Genomic DNA, 21,899 nt, shown 5'->3' with positions numbered 1-21,899 from the left:
TGCCTCTCAGGTAAGATTACTATCTTCACTTTAATATTGGCACCATGGAGCTTTAATCTGCGTTCTGCTTGCGCAATTAGCACTTATGGGTTGTGAACATATCATCATGACCGTGTGACGTTGTGCAAGGGGCATGCTGTCATCAGGAGCAATTGTGCCATCAGCTCCCATGATTCAGTTGATGTCTTTGGGTTGGAATCTTAGAGATTTCTGAGCACCATGGGAATGACAGGATCTGTAACAGAATTGGGCAACACCTGTAGGAAGGCCCAACTTGACGTTAAGAGCAACTCAATCTTTTATGCCTTTCACAAGCAGAGTGGCGAGATTCTCACAAGGCAGCACTGAGTTGCCAATCAACAGGAAATCATGCTCGTTAAAATGCTTTCTTTACCGTGCCTCAATAATATTCAGCCTTTTATCTAACAAACACACTAAACAAGCTAGACATTGGGAAAACTCGACAAGAAAACCAGGGCAAGTACCTAGAACATTCAGCTCACTACTTGCTCTGAATGATCTCCATTTTGGAAACTGGGCATCCACATTTCAGGGCAGGCTCGGTGGGCACCAGCCACACCCACTCCACACCCATGGACAGCCCAAAAACCGTCATGTCACAATTCCAATCTACTTAAAAGACATTTCTATACTTTGGGCTGCACTGGCCACTACCATTGTACTGCTGCAGGAAGAACACTATGCTCAAGGACTCACAACCAGCTCATGAACTGGTCCAGGCTGCATCTTGCAGCTCTTTGCTCACTGCCATGGCACTCACAAATTTTAACCCATACCCAGATGTCACAGCATCTCTGCCTTGTGTTGTCTTGCCTTTTTATGCTTTGCCCCTCAGCTCGAGGTACCAGCCTCATATTGCCATGCTGTTTATCACAGAGACAAAGACTGGCGCATGGCCATATCAAGGGCAGTAAATCTAGGGCAGCTCCCTATACCAGTTCAGGCCCTGAGCAGAGTCAGGATCATGTTCTCCACAAGGGATGAAGAGTTGTATGGTAGGCAGCACATTATGTGTCTTGACTTTTTCTGTATATTTTCCTCCTGAAGGAGGAATGGGTATTATGGAAGATAAAAGTGGATGGCTCAGATACTGCTGTTGGTGTGGGTGAGATGGTATCCTAAGCAAGTGAGTAGGCAGCACAGAGGGTATGCAGTGTTAGTGGTGTCAGGGTTGGGTAAGGGCAGTTGGAGGTGATGTTGCAGGCATTAGTGAGAGTAGTACACATGAACCTTGGTGGGAGGTGGGTACATTACCAGAGACAGAGTGAGTGTGAGGTATGAAGAAAATGATGGCACTTACCCTGGCGGAGTAGAGAAGGAGATTGACCTTCTTCCTACAATGCTTCCAGATGGTTGAAACTGCTTTATTTCGGGTGGCAACCTAACATGATCTGGTGATATGTCCCCCACTGCTGGTCCTGAGGGAAGAGGAAGTCCTACTTTTGTACCAGCTCATTCCAGCAGGACCTGCAGGATCTACCGCAAAGCACAGCACCAATTTTCTCTGTCCACTATGTTAGAAGCAAATATCAGCAACCCTGCGGGGCACGTCCAGACTGACAGTGCTTGCCTGGGTCCACAACAGCTTTTTAAAGATGGACGAATGCAAGAGATGCTGATGAATCCAGGACATCTGTTGAGTGGTGAATTGTTTCAGGAACAGCACGTGATATGATGAAGCAGAAACTGGACAAGAGAGGCACCATATTAAGGGACAATTATTGAGGCAAATTTGGTCAGATACAGCAAGAAAACTTACTAAGCTTTGCAAATTTTACCAACATCCACCCTTTCACATCCTAGCTGAATTTTCAAGGTGATCATTTCTAGTTCTTCAAAGCTCGAGGAATACAGGTTCCTCACAAAATAATCCCAGCATCCTTAGGGATAATCTGGTGATCTTCAATTATAATCATTCCATTGATAAAGAGACCAGAACTGAGAGGCAGTGTCTGCTGACACTTGAAACCACAGGAAACTTTGAAGGGCTTTTGCCCGAAACGTCGATTTCGAAGCTACTTGGATGCTGCCTGCCCTGCTGTGCTCTTCCAGCACCACTAATCCACAGGAAACTATGCCTATGTGCGACTATAGAATTGCACATATTCATAATTCCAGACCCAACACACCATCATGTGAAATGTTGAGGTTGGGAGGAGGGAGTGGGAATGCAGAGGAAGAGTGAGGATGGCAGAAGAATGAGGATAGAAGGTGGAAGAGTAAGAATGGAGGAGAATGAGGAACAGGGGCTACTGACGAGGGGATTTGGGTGCTATTCCCCCAACCTCCCAGGTCCTACCCCAACTCCAACCCCAGCCCATAGGTCCTGTCCTCCTGGAATCATTTAAATATGCATGCACAAATTAATGTGGCACATAGAGTACATGTGCTGATGTCAGTAAACATCTCACCGTGCCTCTACACAATTGCACCAAGTTATCTTTTGTACTCTGATCCCTTGTAATGAATGACACCATTTGTCTCTTAATTACTTGCTGCATTTGCTTGATAATGTGGACACCCAAGTCCCTTTGGAAACCTGCACTTCCCAACTTCTCATCATTTTCAGAAATAATCTGTCTGTTCTTCTGCCGAAGTAAATAACTTCATATTTTATGTTAATATTCCACCTGCTAGCTTCTAGCTATTTCACTTAGCCTGATCACGTGAAGCCTCCTTGTATTCTCCTCACAACTTAGATTCCAGTTTTGAGTCATCAACAAGTTTAGAAATATGACATACAGTTGGGTCCGGCACCACATAACTTGCATAGACTTTTAACAGCTTTGATTTAGCGGTGATCTTTGCAGTACTTTACTAGCCTGCTATCCAGAGAATGATCTGTTTATTCCTACTCTCTGTTTTCTGTGCATTAACTAATTCACAGTCCATATCAGTATATTATCACCAATCCAATGGAAGCACTAGCTTTCAGAGCGCTGCTCCTTCATCAGGTGGATAGTGCTCGTGCTTCCAATTAAATCTGTTGGAATCTAACCTGGTGTTGTGTGATTTTTAACTTGGTACACCCCAGTCCAACACCAGCATTCTAAATCATGACCAATCCAATGCACTCTTATTTTATTTTCGAACCTCTGCCTGAGAGCTCTAAGCCCCTTATTTCATGTTTGTGATTATTGCTGCAAAACCTTTTGTACAAGGCCACAAGCCTCAGTAAATGGTGGCAATGAACTCGCGGCTGCAAGGCCATCAAGGAAATCAACAAGGAACTGAGGTGATTTAAGATGATGTCAGGCAGGAGAATAAGTAGTAAATATTGCTGACTGATAGACTGTCTAGATTACCCCTTACAACAGGGAGAATAATCCCTGGTAAAACTGACAACATAAAACAAAATGCACAAAATGTTACCCCCTTAAGTGCTAGCAGGGTGAGCCAGTCTAGAAACAATATCATGGTGACCGACCAAAATGGGAGAATGTTCATTTGGGAGCAAGAGATCAAGACCAGGCAATGAAGAGAATGCAAGAATCTCCAAGTAACTCAACTAACAGACCTTCTAAATATCTACCCACACAGAGTAGAATCTGGAGATTGGCTCTTGGATTTATCAAGATTAGTGCGGTGCTGGAAAAGCACAGCAGGTCAGGCAGCATCCGAGGAGCAGGAAAACTATCCTGCTCCTTGGATGCTGGTTGACCTGCTGTGCTTTTCCAGCACCACTCTAATCTTGATTCTAATCTCCAACATCTGCAGTCCTCACTTTCACCCTCTTGGATTTGTCGGCCATTTCTAAACTCTTCAGTCAGAGTGGATACAAACTATCCCCAATCCACAGATATTGCTTAAAAGGGACTGCTGGATTTTGTTTAATTTGAATGTATACAATATTTGTTACATTTAGGAATTTATTTTGCAAGTTATTTTAGCTTGGAGTGCACAGTACAGCATGTGTGGTACAGTATTTCAACTTGTACATTGTTTATTCCAGGCAAATAATGTCTGAAGGAGCCTATTTCTGGCTTTAACATTTATTCCTATGGGAAATCATCGTTCACTTAAAGTTGCAATTTTCAGTAATGCAATCATGACTTTACGTGAGAATTTACTGCAAGTATTTTTATAGGCTACTACAACACATCATCCAAAGTTGTGACAGATCACTTAGTGAGCTTATAAAGAAATTTACTCTCCACCCCATCCCTGATGTGTTCAGGATATGAAATACTATACATAGGAATTAAAGAATTATTTTCATGTGGGTTACATTTGAAATCTAACACCATTTTTAATCAACTTGTATCAGTGTGATATACCAGCCATTCATAATAACAAAGGAAATTGCTTGAGCAAGAAAATAATAGTAATAGTTATAGGAGGCAACATCCCAATGGTTACTAAATTCCACAGTGTTTTGTTTTTGAAGTCATGAGCTCACAGAAGTATGATCGTACATTAGTTCCAAACTTTTATACACTTATGCCCACTATTTCCACAATGTCTTTAAGTACACTATCGGCTAATTCCTTGTGTACATTTGAAAACTGTTTGGCTCGCCTTAATTCCATGAAATTGTCTTTGGCATTCGACAAACATCGAGTCCGCTCTTGATAGGATTCATTCAGATGCTTCACCATTTCAAGATGCTGATCTTCAGTCTGCAGCATGGAGTTGATCATCTCCTGGAGTTTAGGGTCAGCTGCTAATATGGATTTTGTTGAAGTACACAGTTCCTTTGTATACTGCTGTGCAAGCAGAAGTTGCCTTGGGATTGATTGATTGGGCTGCACAGAAAGAGAAAAATTGTATCCCCGCATGTTGAGCTTGACTGTAAAATCTCCTGAAGAAAACAGAAAATGCGGTGAGCTCTTTCATAATTAAGACTTAATGTTTTCAACTGCCTAAATGTCACATGACTAGCAAGCATCAACACATTCTCCATAACACTCCACCAACTACTTCAGTAACCCTAATATGTCCTGGAAATAGGATAAGTTGTGCTTTCCAATTTTCCATCATATCTTCTGTGGTAGGTCTGCAGAAATCCCAGAAAACTGTTTCTGATGTTTTCCCAGGGTTTCAAGATGCTGATCTCCTGAAGTAGGAAATGATAGTCAGGAGATCCTTCACAGAAATGTAATCAGCAGCCGATTTAATTAATGTGGGTCCAGCAATCTGGGATGGTGATTAATGGATACTTTTTTTTGTGGTTAAAGCATAAAAATTTCATTGTGTCCAATCAGGATGTAATCTGGATGCAAAGCAAACTACAGGCACACAAACAGACTTAAGGAAGGACAAGGTCAAAATGTTCAGCTGACCTCACTTGTATGTTGCTGAGGAACTACAAATGTCTATTGTAGTCCCAGAGACAGACTGTTAATCTTAGCACAGGGCTGGATAAAAGAAAATTGTCAAGCTGTGGACCAAAAGAAAGGGTGTGGCACATACAGGAAGTTAGCAGCCTACTGTTTTGATACAGAGCCAATTGGAACACTTCCGCTCCATATGGCTCTGGATTCATATAAAAAAAAATTATATTTCAGTCTTCTGGTTCCCCTTGAGGGACATCTATTTCAACCCCTGGACACCCATGAAAACCAAATAGAGTGTGAATTTAATTGTGACCCAATTTAGCAACGGGTCTGACACAGGTATTAGACAGTGGATATACAAAAATAATAGACTCGATGTCAGTCACAGGTGGGGAAACTACAGGCCAGGTTGGTCAATGTTACAAAGCTCCATATCCAATGCACATGCATATATTGCTTCTAAATGGATACCACATCTTAACTTCAGATCCTGATTATATCAAACGGGAAAGAAGGATGAAACATAATGAAAGTGACTACATTTTTAAAATACTTCACTGTCTACAAAGTTCTTTGAGACCTCCTGTGGTTGCGAAAGGCACATTTACTAATGCAAGACCATCTTCTTCACATTTTGCTTTTACAATATAATGGTAGAATTGATGTAAAGTAGTTTCACTCTGAGCTGATGCATCAGTGACAGCATGACTTCAGTCCAAATGTTTCAGTTAATGTGGAGGGGGAATACAGTGGATGGATAGCCTACCTGGCACAAGGTCAGTCAGAACCACACAGACCAGACATCCAATCGCCAATAATAATAGTACATTGGGGGTGCCCTTGATTACTTGACAATGACAATTCCAACCGTCATGAACAGAAGTCTCAGCCAAGAGAGTTGCCAGTCAATCTACTTGGTTATTGGCTCTGTAGTCTTAGCAGAAGAGATTGATGACCACTGCTGGAACCACAAACAGGAAGAATATGTTGCAAGGACGGGCAAATGGGACTTGATTTGTTTAGGATATCTGGTCAGCATGAACAAGTTGGACTGAAGGTTCTGTTTCTATGCTGTACATCTCAATGACTCTACACTATGACTTGAAGATATGTCTACGTGTGTGTGTGTGTGTGTGTGTGTGTGTGTGTGTGTGTGAGAGAGAGAGAGAGAGAGAGGGGCACTGGTGGGTAATGAGGATTTTAGAGGCCAGAGGTGTGGCATAAAAGTGGAGAGTTGCTACTGGAGAGTCCTCAAGAGAAGCAACCTTCCTGCTTTCGCAACAGCTCTGTTTCCAACACTAACATTTTCTCTAAAATCTCACAAGTGGCAATTCAATCTTTTAATCAACAGACAATACTCAACAGGTTTTTCACCATCTGTGGATAAAAAAAATTAGGTCATGATCTTTTATCAGAAAATGTTATTAAATTGTGGCATTGACTCATGCTTTACTTTCACACCTTATCCATAGTGACAAGACTGTGACACTTCACCACAACTCGGCAAGTCATTGCCAAGGATCTCAGATAGACAGAGAACATGCTAAATTGCCCATAGTGTTAGGTAAGGGGTAAATGTAAGGGTATGGGTGGGTTGCGCTTCGGCGGGTCGGTGTGGACTTGTTGGGCCGAAGGGCCTGTTTCCACACTGTAAGTAATCTAATCTAATCTAATCTAAACTGAGGACAATTGTATGGAATAACAAGGCTACTGAAGTATGCTGAACCAAGCTAAAATTCTATTTCTGTGGCTGTTGCTTGGGAAATCAGATACTGATTATCCCCACATGTTCTTTTTAAATATTTATTTTATTTGTGCCAAACCATGCAGTTCTGCTCACAGAAAATGCAAGAAGACACAATGCAAAGTCGCAATCTCCAGATGACCATATGAATATGTACTTGCCAGGCAGTGCATGCATGACACTTTCTAGATAGCAGAGAGGAGTTCATTAATACAGGATGTAAATTTCTTAAGGACTCTTCCACTTGTCCACACTTTCATCAAAGACTCCACAGAAATCTAAGACAGAAAGGTCATAAATAGCAGGTGAACAGGAGGACCTCTGAGGAACTAACACATTTAATGTAATAACCAATGTTGCATTGTTCTTAACTTCTAATGAGAATGTGTATAGGGTATAAGCAGGCAGGGAAAGAGTTAAGTTCTGAGTTTTGTGAAGCAGGACGTTCAGCTGAGCATGCCTCAGATTAGATAAGAACTTGCAGTTAAGAATGGGGTGCTGGAGGCAAGTGTAATGGGTTAACAAGGTGAAAAAGCATTCATTATTTAGAGCCATTTAACAATATTGGAAGCATTCAGCATGTAAAGTCAGTATAACAAGTGATAAGTATTCATTATGTGAAGCCAGTTAAGGTTAAGAACATTCATTGTGTAACAGCAGATGGCTTAATCTTTGTTATTGATGCTCGCTAATTGTAACAGTCATCCAATCAATATGTATATTGCCTTATCTAGATGCTCCACCCTGTAAAATGACTATATAATTCATTAAGAAACTGCTATTCCAGAGAAGACCGAGAACTCATGTCCTTGTATACATGGGCGATCATTCTTTCTCGTTCCAGGGCCCAGAATAAAGATGAAGGAGGTAAAACTATACAGTGTCTCTGAGTGTTTTCCTTTGACTGAGGGGGGAAATGAAATGACAGTATGACTTGCGCAGACTTTCAGATGCAAGATCGACATTATATATAAGCATGATCAGGTAAGAAGTGGAGAACAGCACAAACCCAAACAGTGGATTAAAATCAAGATAGGCACAAAACCAACCAGGTAAATAAAATTTAAAATGACCAAAACTACAGCACACTGGAAAGATTTTGAGTTCCTGATTGAAAAAATTATTAGCAAACTCAGAAGTTGAAACTTTCATATTTATCAGTCATGGGTGACTTCTTGCAATTCAAAATAGCTTTTGGTACAAAGGACTGATTTATTAAATAATATCATAACACCTCAAAATGACAATTTTTTGCAATAAAACTCAATTCAAATAAAGAAATCTTGATTAGAATTGACAACAACAATCATTTTAATGGACGAATTGTTGAATGTAAGTTCAGTACTGACATTAAGCGACGATCACCAAAGATCCTTAGACAACGCCTCCCAAACCCATGACCACACCAACTAGAAGGACAAGGGCTGCAGATACATGGAAGCACCACAATCTGCAAGTTCCCCTTTAAGCCACTCACCTTCCTGAGTTGGAAATGTATCACCATTCCTCAAGTATGGTGAGGGTCAAAATCCTGGAACTGCTTTCCTAATAGCACCATGGGTCAACATACAGCAGATGGACAACGGCAGTTCAAGAAGGCAGCTTATCACTACCTCTCAAGGGCAACTAAGGATGAGCAATAAATGCTGACCCTAGTAATCCTCCAGGGTTAAATTGCATCAGGTCTGTTCTCAGACCTGAAAGTGTAACATGCATGAAGCATGTATCCCAACAGGGAAGCCCAAGTCTGACCTGAAATTGGGTACTAGGATTCATTCCCATTCTCAGGGTGGACCACTGTTACCTGTCATACCTGCAAAGGTTGCTTGCATATTTTGAAATTATAAATTTCCAGTGCTTGCCTTGCTTGAGGTAAAGTAATACTTTTCCACAGGAACATTTTATTTTCCTTTAATTATAAAATTTGCCTTTGCATTGTGGCTGTTGTTTTGTCTATACAGCTGCCAAGAAGAATCTTCAGCACGACAGACCTAAACCCTGTGGATGCTGTTTGGCAGAGGGGTCCAAAATAAAGTATCTTACTTAAATATGAAAGCTCTCTATTGCCTTTTTAAAAATTTGTTCATGCAATGTAGTGGTCACTGGCTGGGCAAGTATTTACTTCTCAGCCCTACTTGACCTTGAGAAGGTAATTGCAGAAGTTCCAGGGCACTTGAAAAGTCATCTTAGCCACTTTTAGATTCAGTATCTTCCAAGTATATTTGGGGCACATCAGTCCTTCAAATTGGCCCTCATCTCCAACAGTTCCATACCACAAGATGGATGTAATTAATTCATTAATACTCTTCCCATGTCCCCTCACTAAGTTGCTAAAATTTTACAGATTTGTCTTCATGGTCTCTGGTGAAATGTTGAGCTTACCACATGCACCCCATGTGACATTGTAAAGACTAGATTTTGGCTGAAGGGCCAGATCCATTTCCAGGTTGCAAGGTAAGGAGACAAGGCTTCCTATTTTGGTACAGGCAAGCATGTAATTGGTGAGGAAATGGAAGTAGCGACAAATTATTGATCACACTTGCGAGATTGGAGGCAAAATCCTATGGAAGCAGGTCATGTTCTGATTGTCCTCCCTTAAACAAAGGAAAGAATCTGTGTTTTCATCTAGGCAGGGCAGATAAAGAGCTAGAACCTGGGTTAGAGCACGGTAACGTTAGGGTGACTAAATTCATTGCTGTGGAACAAATTTTTGTCCATTCTTAATTTTTAGAAAAAAACTATCAAATTTTTTCAATGTTGACAACCCTGTTCCTTGACAGGCTGGAATTGTTCAGCTATCAAATAGCTCCCACAAGCCAATCTCCCCTGCAGACATCTCAGGCCGCTAGTAAGAAAACTCTCAATAAGCAGCTTAAATTACATAAATGCACCTAGTTAACAATGCATTTTTGCCGTAACTTAACCTTTCCACCTTCACAAACATTGGCAGGGTTGGTTATAGAGGTGGCAGACCTGCAGCAGGGAGGTTGTCAATATCAGTGGTTTTGGTCATCCACCTTCATCGGGTCAACACACAATAATGTTTCAAACCACTTCAACTTAATTTTGGATTGTTGTGACAATGAATTATTATATCATCTTCTCATCTATCGAACCAGTGTTCAGATCCCAAAAAAATGGGTAAGACACAAACAAATATATTTTTGAACTCTACTCAACTATGTTAAAAAAAGGGTTTTTTTCCATGTCTGATACAAATATGTATTGGTATATAGTAGTACTGGATATGAGTAATGCTCAACAGCAGAAAAATTAAGCAAAACATGAACTTAGGAAGTGCAGCACATTTTCCTATTAAATTTAACACTTGCCAAACGCTATGGATTCAATGTACAAAATATGAGAAGATAATGCCTGGATATCTGAAACAAGAACTGAAAATGCTAGGTTTATGCAACAAATATTTCAGAATCTGTAAAAAGACAAATATTTTCTGTACAAGACCATATAAATATATATTTCATTTTAGCATATTTTTAATTATAAGTCTAATATTGTGAATCCCTCACAAAAGCAAGTATTAAGAAACATTCCTCTCTATAACAATCTAAGAACTCCCAGTAATATTTGTGGCAATGAACAGAACCCCCATGTCAATTTTACCCCATTGTCCAAGTACTTACTGTGTTCATGTTGAAGCGTCTGAAAACAATCTGTGAGTACGTTACACTGACAACATTCTTTCAACAGTCTTGTGAACTCACAGAGAGTTATGTAGTTGCTGTGTTGATGATTGAACGTATCCACAACATTTGCAAAACACTGATCAAGTTCAGCCACATTTACAATCTTTGCAGAAATCTTTCCATCCTTTCCAGACATAACTGTAAGAAAAATTGTTATTCAATACTTTAAAAATAAATGTGCGTGGCTTTCTAACAATTAACATCAAACAAAATTTTCAGAACTTCAGAACTGATTCAGAACTAATCTCACCAAAGTCCCACCATAATATGAAAGTGAAATAAAAGTACAGCTTTCCTATTCCATTATATTCACAACCATAAATAACTTGATTATTGAATATGGGATACTACTACATGCCACAGTGTATGATATTGGCGTAAGCTGCTCTAATCAAGTTAGTTACGGCTGTGAATATAATGGAATAGGGGAGCTGTACTTTTATTTCACTTTCAATATTTTACACTGTGGCATGTAGTACTAATCCATATTCCACACACAATTAATCATGGAATGGTTATGGTACCAAAGGAGGCATTCATCCCATTGGGTCCATGCTGACATTCTGCAAAAACATTTCAGTCAGTCCCATTTCCTGTAATTAATTCAAATCAACCTGTTCAAACATGAGATACACCTCCAGGAAAGACAGGTCTTGAACTGGCCCACAGGCAGGGACTCAACTTCTGTGTCAAGGGAATCTCCCATTCCCCTACAGCGCTCTAATATGTTTTCTGTTCAGAAAATTATTCAGTGCCCTCTTGAAAACCACGATCAAATGCCTCCACAATCCCATGCACTGCGTTTCAGATTTTAATGGATTAAAATTATTTTTTATTGTTTCACCATTGCTAATTCCTTTGCTAATTACCTAAAAATCATTGTCCACTGGTTCTAGAACTTCTGCCAGTATGGATAGTTCCTTTCTAGGAGAAAGTGAGAACTGCAGATGCTGGAGATCAGAGTCGAGAGTGTGGTGCTAGAAAAGCTCAGCAGGTCAGGCAGCATCTAAGGAGCAGGAGAATCGACATTTCGGGCATAAGCCCTTCATCAGGAAATTCTTAAAGAAAGGCTTTTGCCTAAATGTCGATTCTCCTGCTCCTCAGATGCTGCCTGACCTGCTGTACTTTTCCAGCATCACATTCGCAACTCTAATCTCCAGCATCTGCAGTCCTCACTTTTGCCACATACAATTTTGATCCTCTCTATCAAATTGTCTTCAGCCTTCTTTTCAAAAGAGAACCATTCCAACTGCTCCAACTATCCATAACCCATAGATCCCCATTCCTGAAACTATTCTTCAATATGTTTTATAAAAATCTCTAAAGACTTTATATCCTTTCTAGGTATGATGTTCACAAATAGACAAAATACTCCAATTGTGTTATTTCTAAACCAAGTTAACAAGGTAGCAACTATTTTATATTATTGAATGGGTGGAATGTGTTGGCAGGATGAGTGAAGTACCAATCTAAAACCATTTGCATCTTTAGTTAGAATATCAAACCATCTTAATGTGCTTGCGTACCTCCAAAATCAACTTCCTGCTTCAAAGCTAAATCGATAATGGAATTTAAGAAAAGGAATATGCGGTGCCCTATGGTACCAGGAGAGTTCTGGAAGAGGCCTGCCATTTGAAAACTAATTGGGCTGGAGCATATTCTTGCACTTTATCTCTTTATGCATTCATAGGAAGTTTACCATTTGTACAGAAAAATATTGTAAACCAAGATTATAACTTGACTCCATTGTATAAGGGAGTTCATAAATACATGCTTCTGCATAAACTCCTGGTTTATTTACAGGGAAACAAATCTCACAAAGAACTCTTGATACTGTCTGAAATGTCAAGACTCATCAGTGGAGTCAGAAAGATATACAGCACAGAAACAGACTCTTCAGTCCAACTCATCCATGCCAACCAGATATCCTAAATAAATCTAGTCCCATTTGCTACTATTTAGCCCATATCCCTCTAAACCCTTCCTATTCATATATACCTATCCAGAAACCTTTTAAATGTTGTAATTGTACCAGCCTCCACCATTTCCTCTGGCAGCTTATTCCACATACGCATCACACTTTGCATGAAAAAGTTGCCCCTTGATCACTTTTAAATCTTGCCCTCTCACCTTAAATCTATGCCCTCTAATTTTGGACTCCCCCACCCATGGCAAAATACCTTGTCTATTCATTCCCCTCATGATTTTAAAAACCTCTATAAGGTCACCCTCAGCCTCCGATGTTCCAAGGATAATAGCCCCAGCCTATTCAGCCTCTCCCTATAGCTCAAACATATCATTGGCCCATCTAATTAAGATCCTGTTGTACTCTGAGATAACCTTCTTTGCTGTCCATTACACCTCCCATTTTGGTGTCATCTGCAAGCTTACTATCCATACCTCCTATGTTCAGATCCAAATCATTTATGTAAATGATGATATGCAGTGGACCCAGCACCAATCCTGTGGCACACCACTAATCACAGTCCTCCAGTCTAAAAAGCAACCCTCCTCCACCATCCTCTGTCTTCTACCTTCAAGCCTGTTCTGTATCCAAATGGCTAATTCTCCTTATATTCCATGTTATCTAACATAGCTAACCAGTCTACAAGGTTGAACACCTTACTAACGTCAATATAGATCACATCCACCACTCTGCCCTCTTCAATCCTCTTTGCTACTTCTTCAAAAAACTCAATTAAGTTAGTGATACACTACTTCCCATGCGCAAAGCCATGTTGACTACCCACAATCCATTGCCTTTCCAAATACATGTGAATCATATCCCTCAGGATCCCCTCCAACAACTTGCCCACACTGGTGTCAGGCTCACTGGTCTATAGTTCCCTGGCTTTTCTTTACCACCTTTCTTAAATTGTTTTATTTTTAAAAATGCAATTATGAATTGTAGGCATCATTGGCTGGACCAGCATGAATTGCCCATCCCAAGTTGTCCTCTAGAAGGTGATGGTAAGCTGCCTTCTTGAACCATTACAGTCTATGTAGGTATCCCCACCTATGTAGGTATCTTTCTTCGTTTGAATCACTTCCCATGTGGTTACTGCCTTTGTCTCTCTTTCTCCATTTTAAAGTGCTGTTGTTTTGATCTTTTTCTCCCAAAGTTTCAAAATATGCTGATAAAACAGTAATTACTGTTCTTAGAATTCAAGGAAATCAGCTCCAATACTGAAAGTACCTCAAAAAAGGAGCAGTTCGTACAGTTACAAAGTTTTCCTGTCTTGGATTACCCAGAATCCCTACTTCTAAAGAATTATCTTAAAGTAATAACTCCTTTTAAAGCAAACTTTCCTCTTATTAGCAAAAGAAAGGCATTCATAATGCTTACAGCTACCCAAACATTTTTGGTAACCTCTTTAAATGTCAACTTTCAATATTCAGAGAGATCTTTTTCAGCACATAGCTCTCTAAAGTAGAATCCCTATCATATGGAAACAGGCCGTTCTGCTTATCAAGTCCACACAGACCCTCCGGAGCACCCCATCCAGATCCATCCCCCTACCCTATCCCTATAACCCCGCAATTCCCTGTGATTAATTCAACTCAGCTACATATCGCTGGATATGATGGGCAACTTAGTCTGGTCAATCCACCTAACTGGCACAGCTTTGGAAACCAAACCGCCTGGAGAAAACCCAAACACAGACAGGGAGAATGCATACATTCCACCCAGACAGTCCCCTGAGGCTGGAATCGAACCCAGGTCCCTAATGCTGTGAGGCAGCAGTGCCAACCACTGACCAACAATGTTGCCTCTGATCTGATATGAATTTGAGGCAGTAACATATCCCTTCAACCATGTAGATTAAAAATTCATCACCGAGGAATGAGAGTTTAATCCAAGAAATATAAATTTAAGTCTTTATTGCATTGTCATATAATTTACAAAAAACAAAATAGGAGGAGAAATTAAAGATGACATTGAGAATAAGAAACAGGAAAAGTCTGAAAACATTTTAATACATTTTTAAAATCTTAATTAAATATTCAATATTAAAAATTGAATTAATCCTGAATGCTCAAGTTCTTTCTATTTGATGTGTTTACAACATGGGATAAGGGCAGCTGATATATGGGAACAATACCATCTACATATTTCCCTTCACACCACTCTCAATCCTGACTCAGAAGTATTTTGCCATTCCTTCAATATCATTGGGTCAAGATCCTGGCTTTACTTCCTTAATGGCACTGTGAGTATATGTGCATAAGCCAACACCTTCTCAAGGACAACTAGGGATGGGCAATTCATGCAGGCCCAACCAATAATGCCTACAATTCATTAGTGCATTTTTAAAAAATAAAACTTATATAGCACCTTTAGTGCAATAGAGTCATACAGCACAAAACAACCAGTCCATGCTGAACATAATCCCAACTAACCCACCTGCCTACTCCTGGCCCATATCCCTCCAAACCTTTCCTATTCATACACTTATCTAAATGTCTTTTAAATGTTGTACCTGTGCCCTCATCCACCACTTTTTTAGGAAGTTCATTCCACATGCAGATCACCCTCTGTGAAAAAAAATTGCCCCTCGTGTTTTTTTAAAAATCTCTCTTCTGTCACCTTAAAAATGAAACCCCCATCCTCAAGGCAAAACACGTACTATTAACCCTATCAATACCCCTCATGATTTTATAAAACTCTATAAAGTCACCTCTCAAACTCCCACAGTCTAGTGAAAAAGTTCCAGTCTTTATTTATAACTCAAATCTTCCATACCTGGCAACATTCTGGTAAATCTCTTCTGAACCTGTCCTTCCTATGACAGGGCAATCAGAACTGGACACAGTACTTTGACACTGCTGGTGGGGAGCTGAGAAACAAGAGGGGTACTTAATTGGATGGAGCTGTATTCTACCTGCACCTACTGTCTTCCTGCTTCAACCAAAATTGAATTCAAGGTGGGAAGGCCGAAGGTTGACCTGCATTATCATCAACTAGGCCCTCCTAAGTAGCCAAGTAAAGACCATTAAAGGGCCTTATCCCGCACTAGTGGCACTAACCCAGCTGCAACCAGGATCTGTTGCCACACATGGCAAGACAAAGTTTTACAGGCCACTTGTCACCTCAGATTAGGGGAGGTGGTATCCCTCCATCAAAGGTAATTAATGCTTAACTAGGGGGACTGGACATTGGGAAGGTGATGGTGAGGGTCTCAATGACAGCCACCATTGAATCCTGCCACAAACCCCCCCCCCCCCCCCCTGCCCCCCACCCCCCCCAAATTCCCGTCATTGCTTCCAACCGTCCTGCTCTCTTCTTCCTGCAACCCTAACCTAAGAATCCCTCTCCACACATTATGCATATGTAGCCTGGATCCTCAGCAGTCCTGAGATTTCAGGAAGTGCAGGGTATAGTTTCTTTGATGGCAGTATCACCTCCTTAATGACACAATTGAATGGAAGAGCTACTGGGTTTTGGTAGGCTGATAGTTCACAGGAGGAACTTTTGCCCCGGGACTTAATTCTTGGGAAAGGGCCATTGCTGGGCTTGCCATCAATTGACTTGTGTGCTGCTTAGTAGGTCCCCCGCCAGAAGAAGCACTTTTACCTGTCCATCCAGGAGGCAAGTCTCCCAGTGCCAAAGCAAAATTCCGCTTAGTAGGTCGTAGGTGTATCAGAGTATTCCAAAACTTACCATATGGATTGGCAAACTGTTTTACTAGAATAGCCATTTAAATAAAAATTACCCAAAGTAGAAACAATTGAGAGCTACAAGATAGAAATGTAGCTGTTCAAAACCAAATAATTGACAAATTGCCAATTTGTGTCTAGTGTCTCTAGTGGGATACTTAAAAATCTACAACTTATATAATAAATAAATAAAACTTGTGTCGAATAATGTATTGCAAACAAAATCAAGCTGACTGAATTAATCTGTTTTTTGATGGTTTTCTTTACTACAGTGTTGTCAAAGCTCATCTTCTCAACAAGCTTTAACTTAAGATGTGTAGAATTATAACAACTTGTTCAGCTATTGAGTCTTATTCTGGAAGAAACCTTCCAGTAGCACATTCAAAATAATCTAGCATCTCAGCTACATTAGAAATGATTATCACAACTATAAAACCTGGTCTTCAAAAAGAAATGGGGAATCTTACACACCTTTTTTGGCGAAATGAGAGTTGTGTCAAGTTTTATTTGTTGGTTTTTCATCTCAAGGCCTAATGAGATTTCTCACTATCTTACCAAACTCACCTCATTAATCACCTGCCTATGTGTATAATCAACTAGGTAAAAATGAGGTCTGCAGATGCTGGAAGCCAGAGTCTAGATTAGAGTGGTGCTGGAAAAGCACAGCAGGTCAGGCAGCATCCGAAGAGCAGGAAAATCGATGTTTCGGGCAAAAGCCCTTCATCAGGAATAGAGGCAGGGTGCCTACAGAGTGGAGAGATAAATGAGAGGGGTGTGGGGGTGGGGAGAAAGTAGCATAGAGTACAATAGGTGAATGGGGGTAGGGATGGAAGTGATAGGTCAGAGAGGAGGGTGGAGGAAGGTTGCAAAGAGTACAATGGGTAAATGGGGGTGGGGATGTATGTGATAGGTCAGAGAGGAGGATGGAATGGACAGGTGGAAAAGAAGATAGGCAGGTAGGAGAGGTCATGGGGACGGTGCTGAGCTGGAAGGTTGGAATGGGGTGAGGTGGGGAAAGGGGATCAATTGTGTCAGATTGTAACCCCAATTTATTACACACTGGTCCTGAAAGAACTCAACACTGTTAAGATATCCTGTCATTTCTTGCAATTCTCATCTTTAAAAGCCCAATTGCATCTGCAAAAGCACTCTCAGTCCAGAGCTGCCCTTCTAGATTTTTCCTGGACATGACAGGCCAGAGGATATTGGCACCCCAATTTGTGGATAGGATTCTGGAGGTCCTGCTGAACCAGCAGGCAAGACCATAACACCAGACCATGCCAGCCCGGTCTGAGGCTGCCACCTGGGTTAGAACAGTTGCAGTTGACTGAAGGGATGTCCAGCAATTTAGCAAAAAGGTCAATGACCTCTTCCACTCTGTCAGCGTGGGTATCACCATCTTCTCTTCAATACCTCACACTAACTCTATTTCCGCTGCTGTACCCACCACCCACAAAGGCTCATGCTCTACCACTGTCAATATTGCTGGCATCATCTTTCTTCACTCAGTGTCACCCATCCAACCCCCAAGGCCACTACCCCTGCATATCCTCTGTATTGAAGAAAGTGAGGACTGCAGATGCTGGAGATCAGAGCTGAAAATGTATTGCTGGAAAAGTGCAGCAGGTCAGGTAGCATCCAAGGAGCAGGAGAATCGACATTTCGGGCATGAGCCCTTCTTCAGGAATCTGAAGAAGGGCTCATGCCCGAAACATCGATTCTCCTGCTCCTTGGATGCTGCCTGACCTGCTGCGCTTTTCCAGCAACATGTTTTCAGCATATCCTCTGTATTGTCTATTCACTCATTCAAGACATCTGCCCACTTGTACCAAAAGTAACACCTGCACCACACACTTTCAGCTCCCTTAATTCCTGCCTTTTCTCTTTCCAGAAGGAATTTAGCTCATAATAGGAGAAAAAGAATCAAGACAGGTGGCATGCTGTCCATCATTTGACTCCTCACCCTTCATGCAGAGAGGATCCTTTCATAGAAATGTCATAGAATCCCTACAGTGTGGAAACAGGCCATTTGGCTCAACAGCCCCACAACGATCCTCTGAAGAGTAACCCTCCCAGACTCATTCCCCGACCCTATTACTCTACATGCACTCCTGACTCATGCACCTAACCTACATATCCCTGAACACTATGGGCAATTTAGCATGGCCAATTAACCTAACCTGCACATCTGGAGCACCCGGAAGAAACCCACACAGACATGGAGAATATGCAAACTGTGCACAGACAGAAACCCGACACTGGAATCAAACCTGCGTCCCTGGTGCTGTGAGGCAGCAGTGCTGACCACTGAGCCACCGTGCTGCCATGACTCTGACTGTCCTGTATGACTGACTGACTGACTCTGTCCAAGCTGTGGTGTGACATTGGAGATTGTCCTTGACTTACTATGCCAGGATGCCTGAGCAAAACTCTGAAAGATGATGCAAGGCAGTGCAAGTCAGGGAAGCTGCAAGCATAGAGGTCCCAAGACAAGCAACAAGCTGAATTTGATAGGTTTCCACTTGATCTGATTTCCATGTTGAATTTTCTCTATGTCTAACTTGTTTGGTATGTTTGGAAAGATATGAAGCTGAATATTAATGAGGCAAACTGTGCTATTTACCGGCATTTGACAGGCAATAATTCCCCTCATTGACAACTTGCCACTGCCTAGCAAGAAAAGTGCCATGCCATTTGTCCAAATCATTAAGGTGGAGCAAGATGCTCCCGGTGTGGAGAGAGACCTTGCCAAACCTCTCACCCAATTCTGCCACAAATTCCTCCATAGCCTACATTGCTCAGACTTCCATAACATTCTGCCCATTATCAATGATCATGACATAGCTATTTCACATGAACAGGTTAATTTAGCAATCTATGATGCTTTTCATTCAAATAATCTATTGAAAACATAAAGTGCAGCATGATGATCAGAATTTTATCTCCACAATAAGAACATAGTTCTTACCTTACTTGACTAATTATTTTTATTCCTTTCCCATTATAATGCTATTCAAATGCAAAAGATTGAGTGATGCAAGTGAGTCTTTCAAGATCTGTCTGTGAGCCACAAATTGCAGATTCCCATCTGAGGATCTTTCAATGGGTAACCAGTGGGTAAGTTCAACTACAACGTCACACCTTCATGTTTTCAATTCCAAGGTATTAGGGTACTAGCCTAACAAAACATGTGAAGGAGCAGAGCAAATCAGGCAGCACATTCCGGAGTTGTGTGTTGAACTGCACATGTAGGGAATGGACTGTCCAAACTGTTCCATAATAATGGTGTCTACTCATTGTGTCAACATTACTCCGTCTCAAAACCCAAGTCATTATGTCTAAAGGTTTCCAAATTAAATGACAGAAAAATTTACACATTCAAAGATTACATTTGCCTGATGTGAAATCATATTGTTTCCCTAAAATAATCCACTCAATTTGCCTCACTCCAGAAAATATAACCACAGGTTGAAGCATTCCATAATGCCAAGTTTATTATTCTTAATTTGGCTTTAAGGAGAAAGAAAGATGAAATCCAGTAGTATTGAAAAGCTAAAAATGGAAACATGACCTCAGCTTGTTGGCTAGTCTACTAAATAATCATGCATGTTGTTTAGTAACCAGACAGAGGGCATGGGAAAGTAACAAGGCTGAACAACACAAATAAGGTAGTAACAAAACGTACCTTCTGTCGGACGTCGCAATTGTCGTGCAGACTGTGGAATCATCAGAGGCTCTTGCTGCAAAGAAAAAAGACAAATCTTTACCATATTATATTATCACTTATCCTTAATTTCCATGCATAAAAAAAAATTACTTCTTGGAACACAACACAACTCACTTCATAAAAGGGCTCAGATTGAATCCTAATAACTGCATTGAATCTGCAGAATGAATAAAACAAACACCAAGGAAGTTTATGAAAGCAATATAGTAAATACAGTAGTAAAATTTAGTAAATAAGGAAGAAATTGCACCACGTAGATGTTATGTAGAGATAAGTTACACTCAAAATTTTAATTTGACCACATTGAACTTGAACTAGATCGAATAATCAAATATTAATTTTATTTTTGTAAGTTAAGCTACTCATCTAAACAATGGAAGGACAGCATGGCAGGGCATCTAGGTCCCACTGAATGCACCTTATGTGCCATGTGGGAAGTCAAGAGGCTTTGTGTGTGCTGAATAACCACGAGCATGGAATATTATCATCTCAAGGAGAATAGCGGAGATGAATACACGATTGGAGTGATGATGCAGAAGAGGACAGCTTTAGATTCCTGGGGCAATACAATCTGGAGGAGGTGGCACATGCATAAGTTAAATGGCTTACACCTCAACAGAGCTGGAACCAATGTCCTTGTGAGGAGATTTGTTAATTCTGTTCTCCCTCCTGAAACTCTTTTGTCAGGAAAATAGGAACCAGAGCTAAAGGAGCAAAGTTGAAAGTAGATGATAGAAAATTAGAAAGTAGCTATGGAAGGCAGAGAAAACAAATACTGGAATGTGGACCAAAACCAAAGTCTTCAGTGGTGTATAGTTTGGTGTAAGGATTATAGTAAATAAGACAGTTGAGCCGAGGGCACAGACAGACACTTGGAAATGTGATATCATGCTGATTACTGAAACATGGCTTAAGGAAAAGTAGGAATAGCAGCCTTGTCTTCCCAACAAGACAAAGCAGTCTCTGTATTTGAGGAGGAGAGTGAAATGCCAGATGCTGCAAACACAGTCCAGAAGTGAATACTAAAGCATTTAGCATCAATCATAGGCTGGGACTTTTGTCAGTGGAGTGTTGGAGATTGAGGGGATTTTTATAGAGATTTATAAAATCATGGGGTGCATAGATAAGGTGAATAGCAAAGGTCTTTTCCCTAGGGTGAGGAAGTTCAAAACTAAGGAGCATATATGAAAGGAGGAAGGTTTAAAGGGACTGAGCAGCTTTTTCACACAGAGGGTGGTTTGTATGTGGAATGATCAGCCAGAGGAAATGGTAGATGCAGGTACAGTTACAACATTTAGAAGACATTTCAATAGGTACATGAATAGGAAAGGGTTAGTGGAATATGGGCCAAATAGAGGCAAGTGGGACTCATTTATTTTGGGAAACTTGGTTGGTATGGATAAGTTGAACCAAAAGGTCTGTTTCTGTGGTATTTGACTCTATTTGGCAGCAATTCATTATGCCTAGATGAAACATATCCCAGGCTGCGAAGAGAAACAAGAGAGAAAACAGCAGAGGCTCTGACTATCATTTTCCAATTCTGGCTACAGGTGTCGTGCCAGACGTCCAGAGGACTGTGAACATTATACCATGAAATTAAGGGGTAGACAAAGAGATATATTTTTGTATGGCTGGAGAAGCAGCTAATGTTCAATGTCAAGGTTACCAACAGCTTCTGCTCTCATGGTTGTGATGCCACCAAAAACAGATCTCACATACAGGGGTTCAGTATGCAGTCAGCAGTCTGACTCCGAATTTGAGCTCTT

The 21,899-nt window shown here is 40.8% G+C and overlaps 1 protein-coding gene across 1 annotated transcript; it reads right to left on the bottom strand.

Annotated features, from left to right (window-relative positions):
* Positions 1-3,926: 3,926 nt before the first annotated feature.
* Positions 3,927-20,763, bottom strand: LOC140480442 (uncharacterized). The gene is made up of 5 exons (XM_072575311.1): positions 20,743-20,763; positions 20,248-20,290; positions 20,092-20,146; positions 10,686-10,886; positions 3,927-4,822 (listed from the first exon to the last, which is right to left on the bottom strand). Exons 3-5 carry the CDS (start codon positions 20,132-20,134, stop codon positions 4,452-4,454), a joined length of 615 nt encoding a protein of 204 aa, XP_072431412.1. The 5' UTR covers positions 20,135-20,146; positions 20,248-20,290; positions 20,743-20,763; the 3' UTR covers positions 3,927-4,451.
* Between the last annotated feature and the right edge of the window lie 1,136 nt (positions 20,764-21,899).

Source organism: Chiloscyllium punctatum, chromosome 8 (assembly GCF_047496795.1).
Source record: "Chiloscyllium punctatum isolate Juve2018m chromosome 8, sChiPun1.3, whole genome shotgun sequence".
Lineage (NCBI taxonomy): Eukaryota > Metazoa > Chordata > Chondrichthyes > Orectolobiformes > Hemiscylliidae > Chiloscyllium > Chiloscyllium punctatum.
The sequence above is the reverse complement of the archived record's forward strand: the minus strand, read 5'-3'. Positions and strand labels throughout refer to the sequence as shown.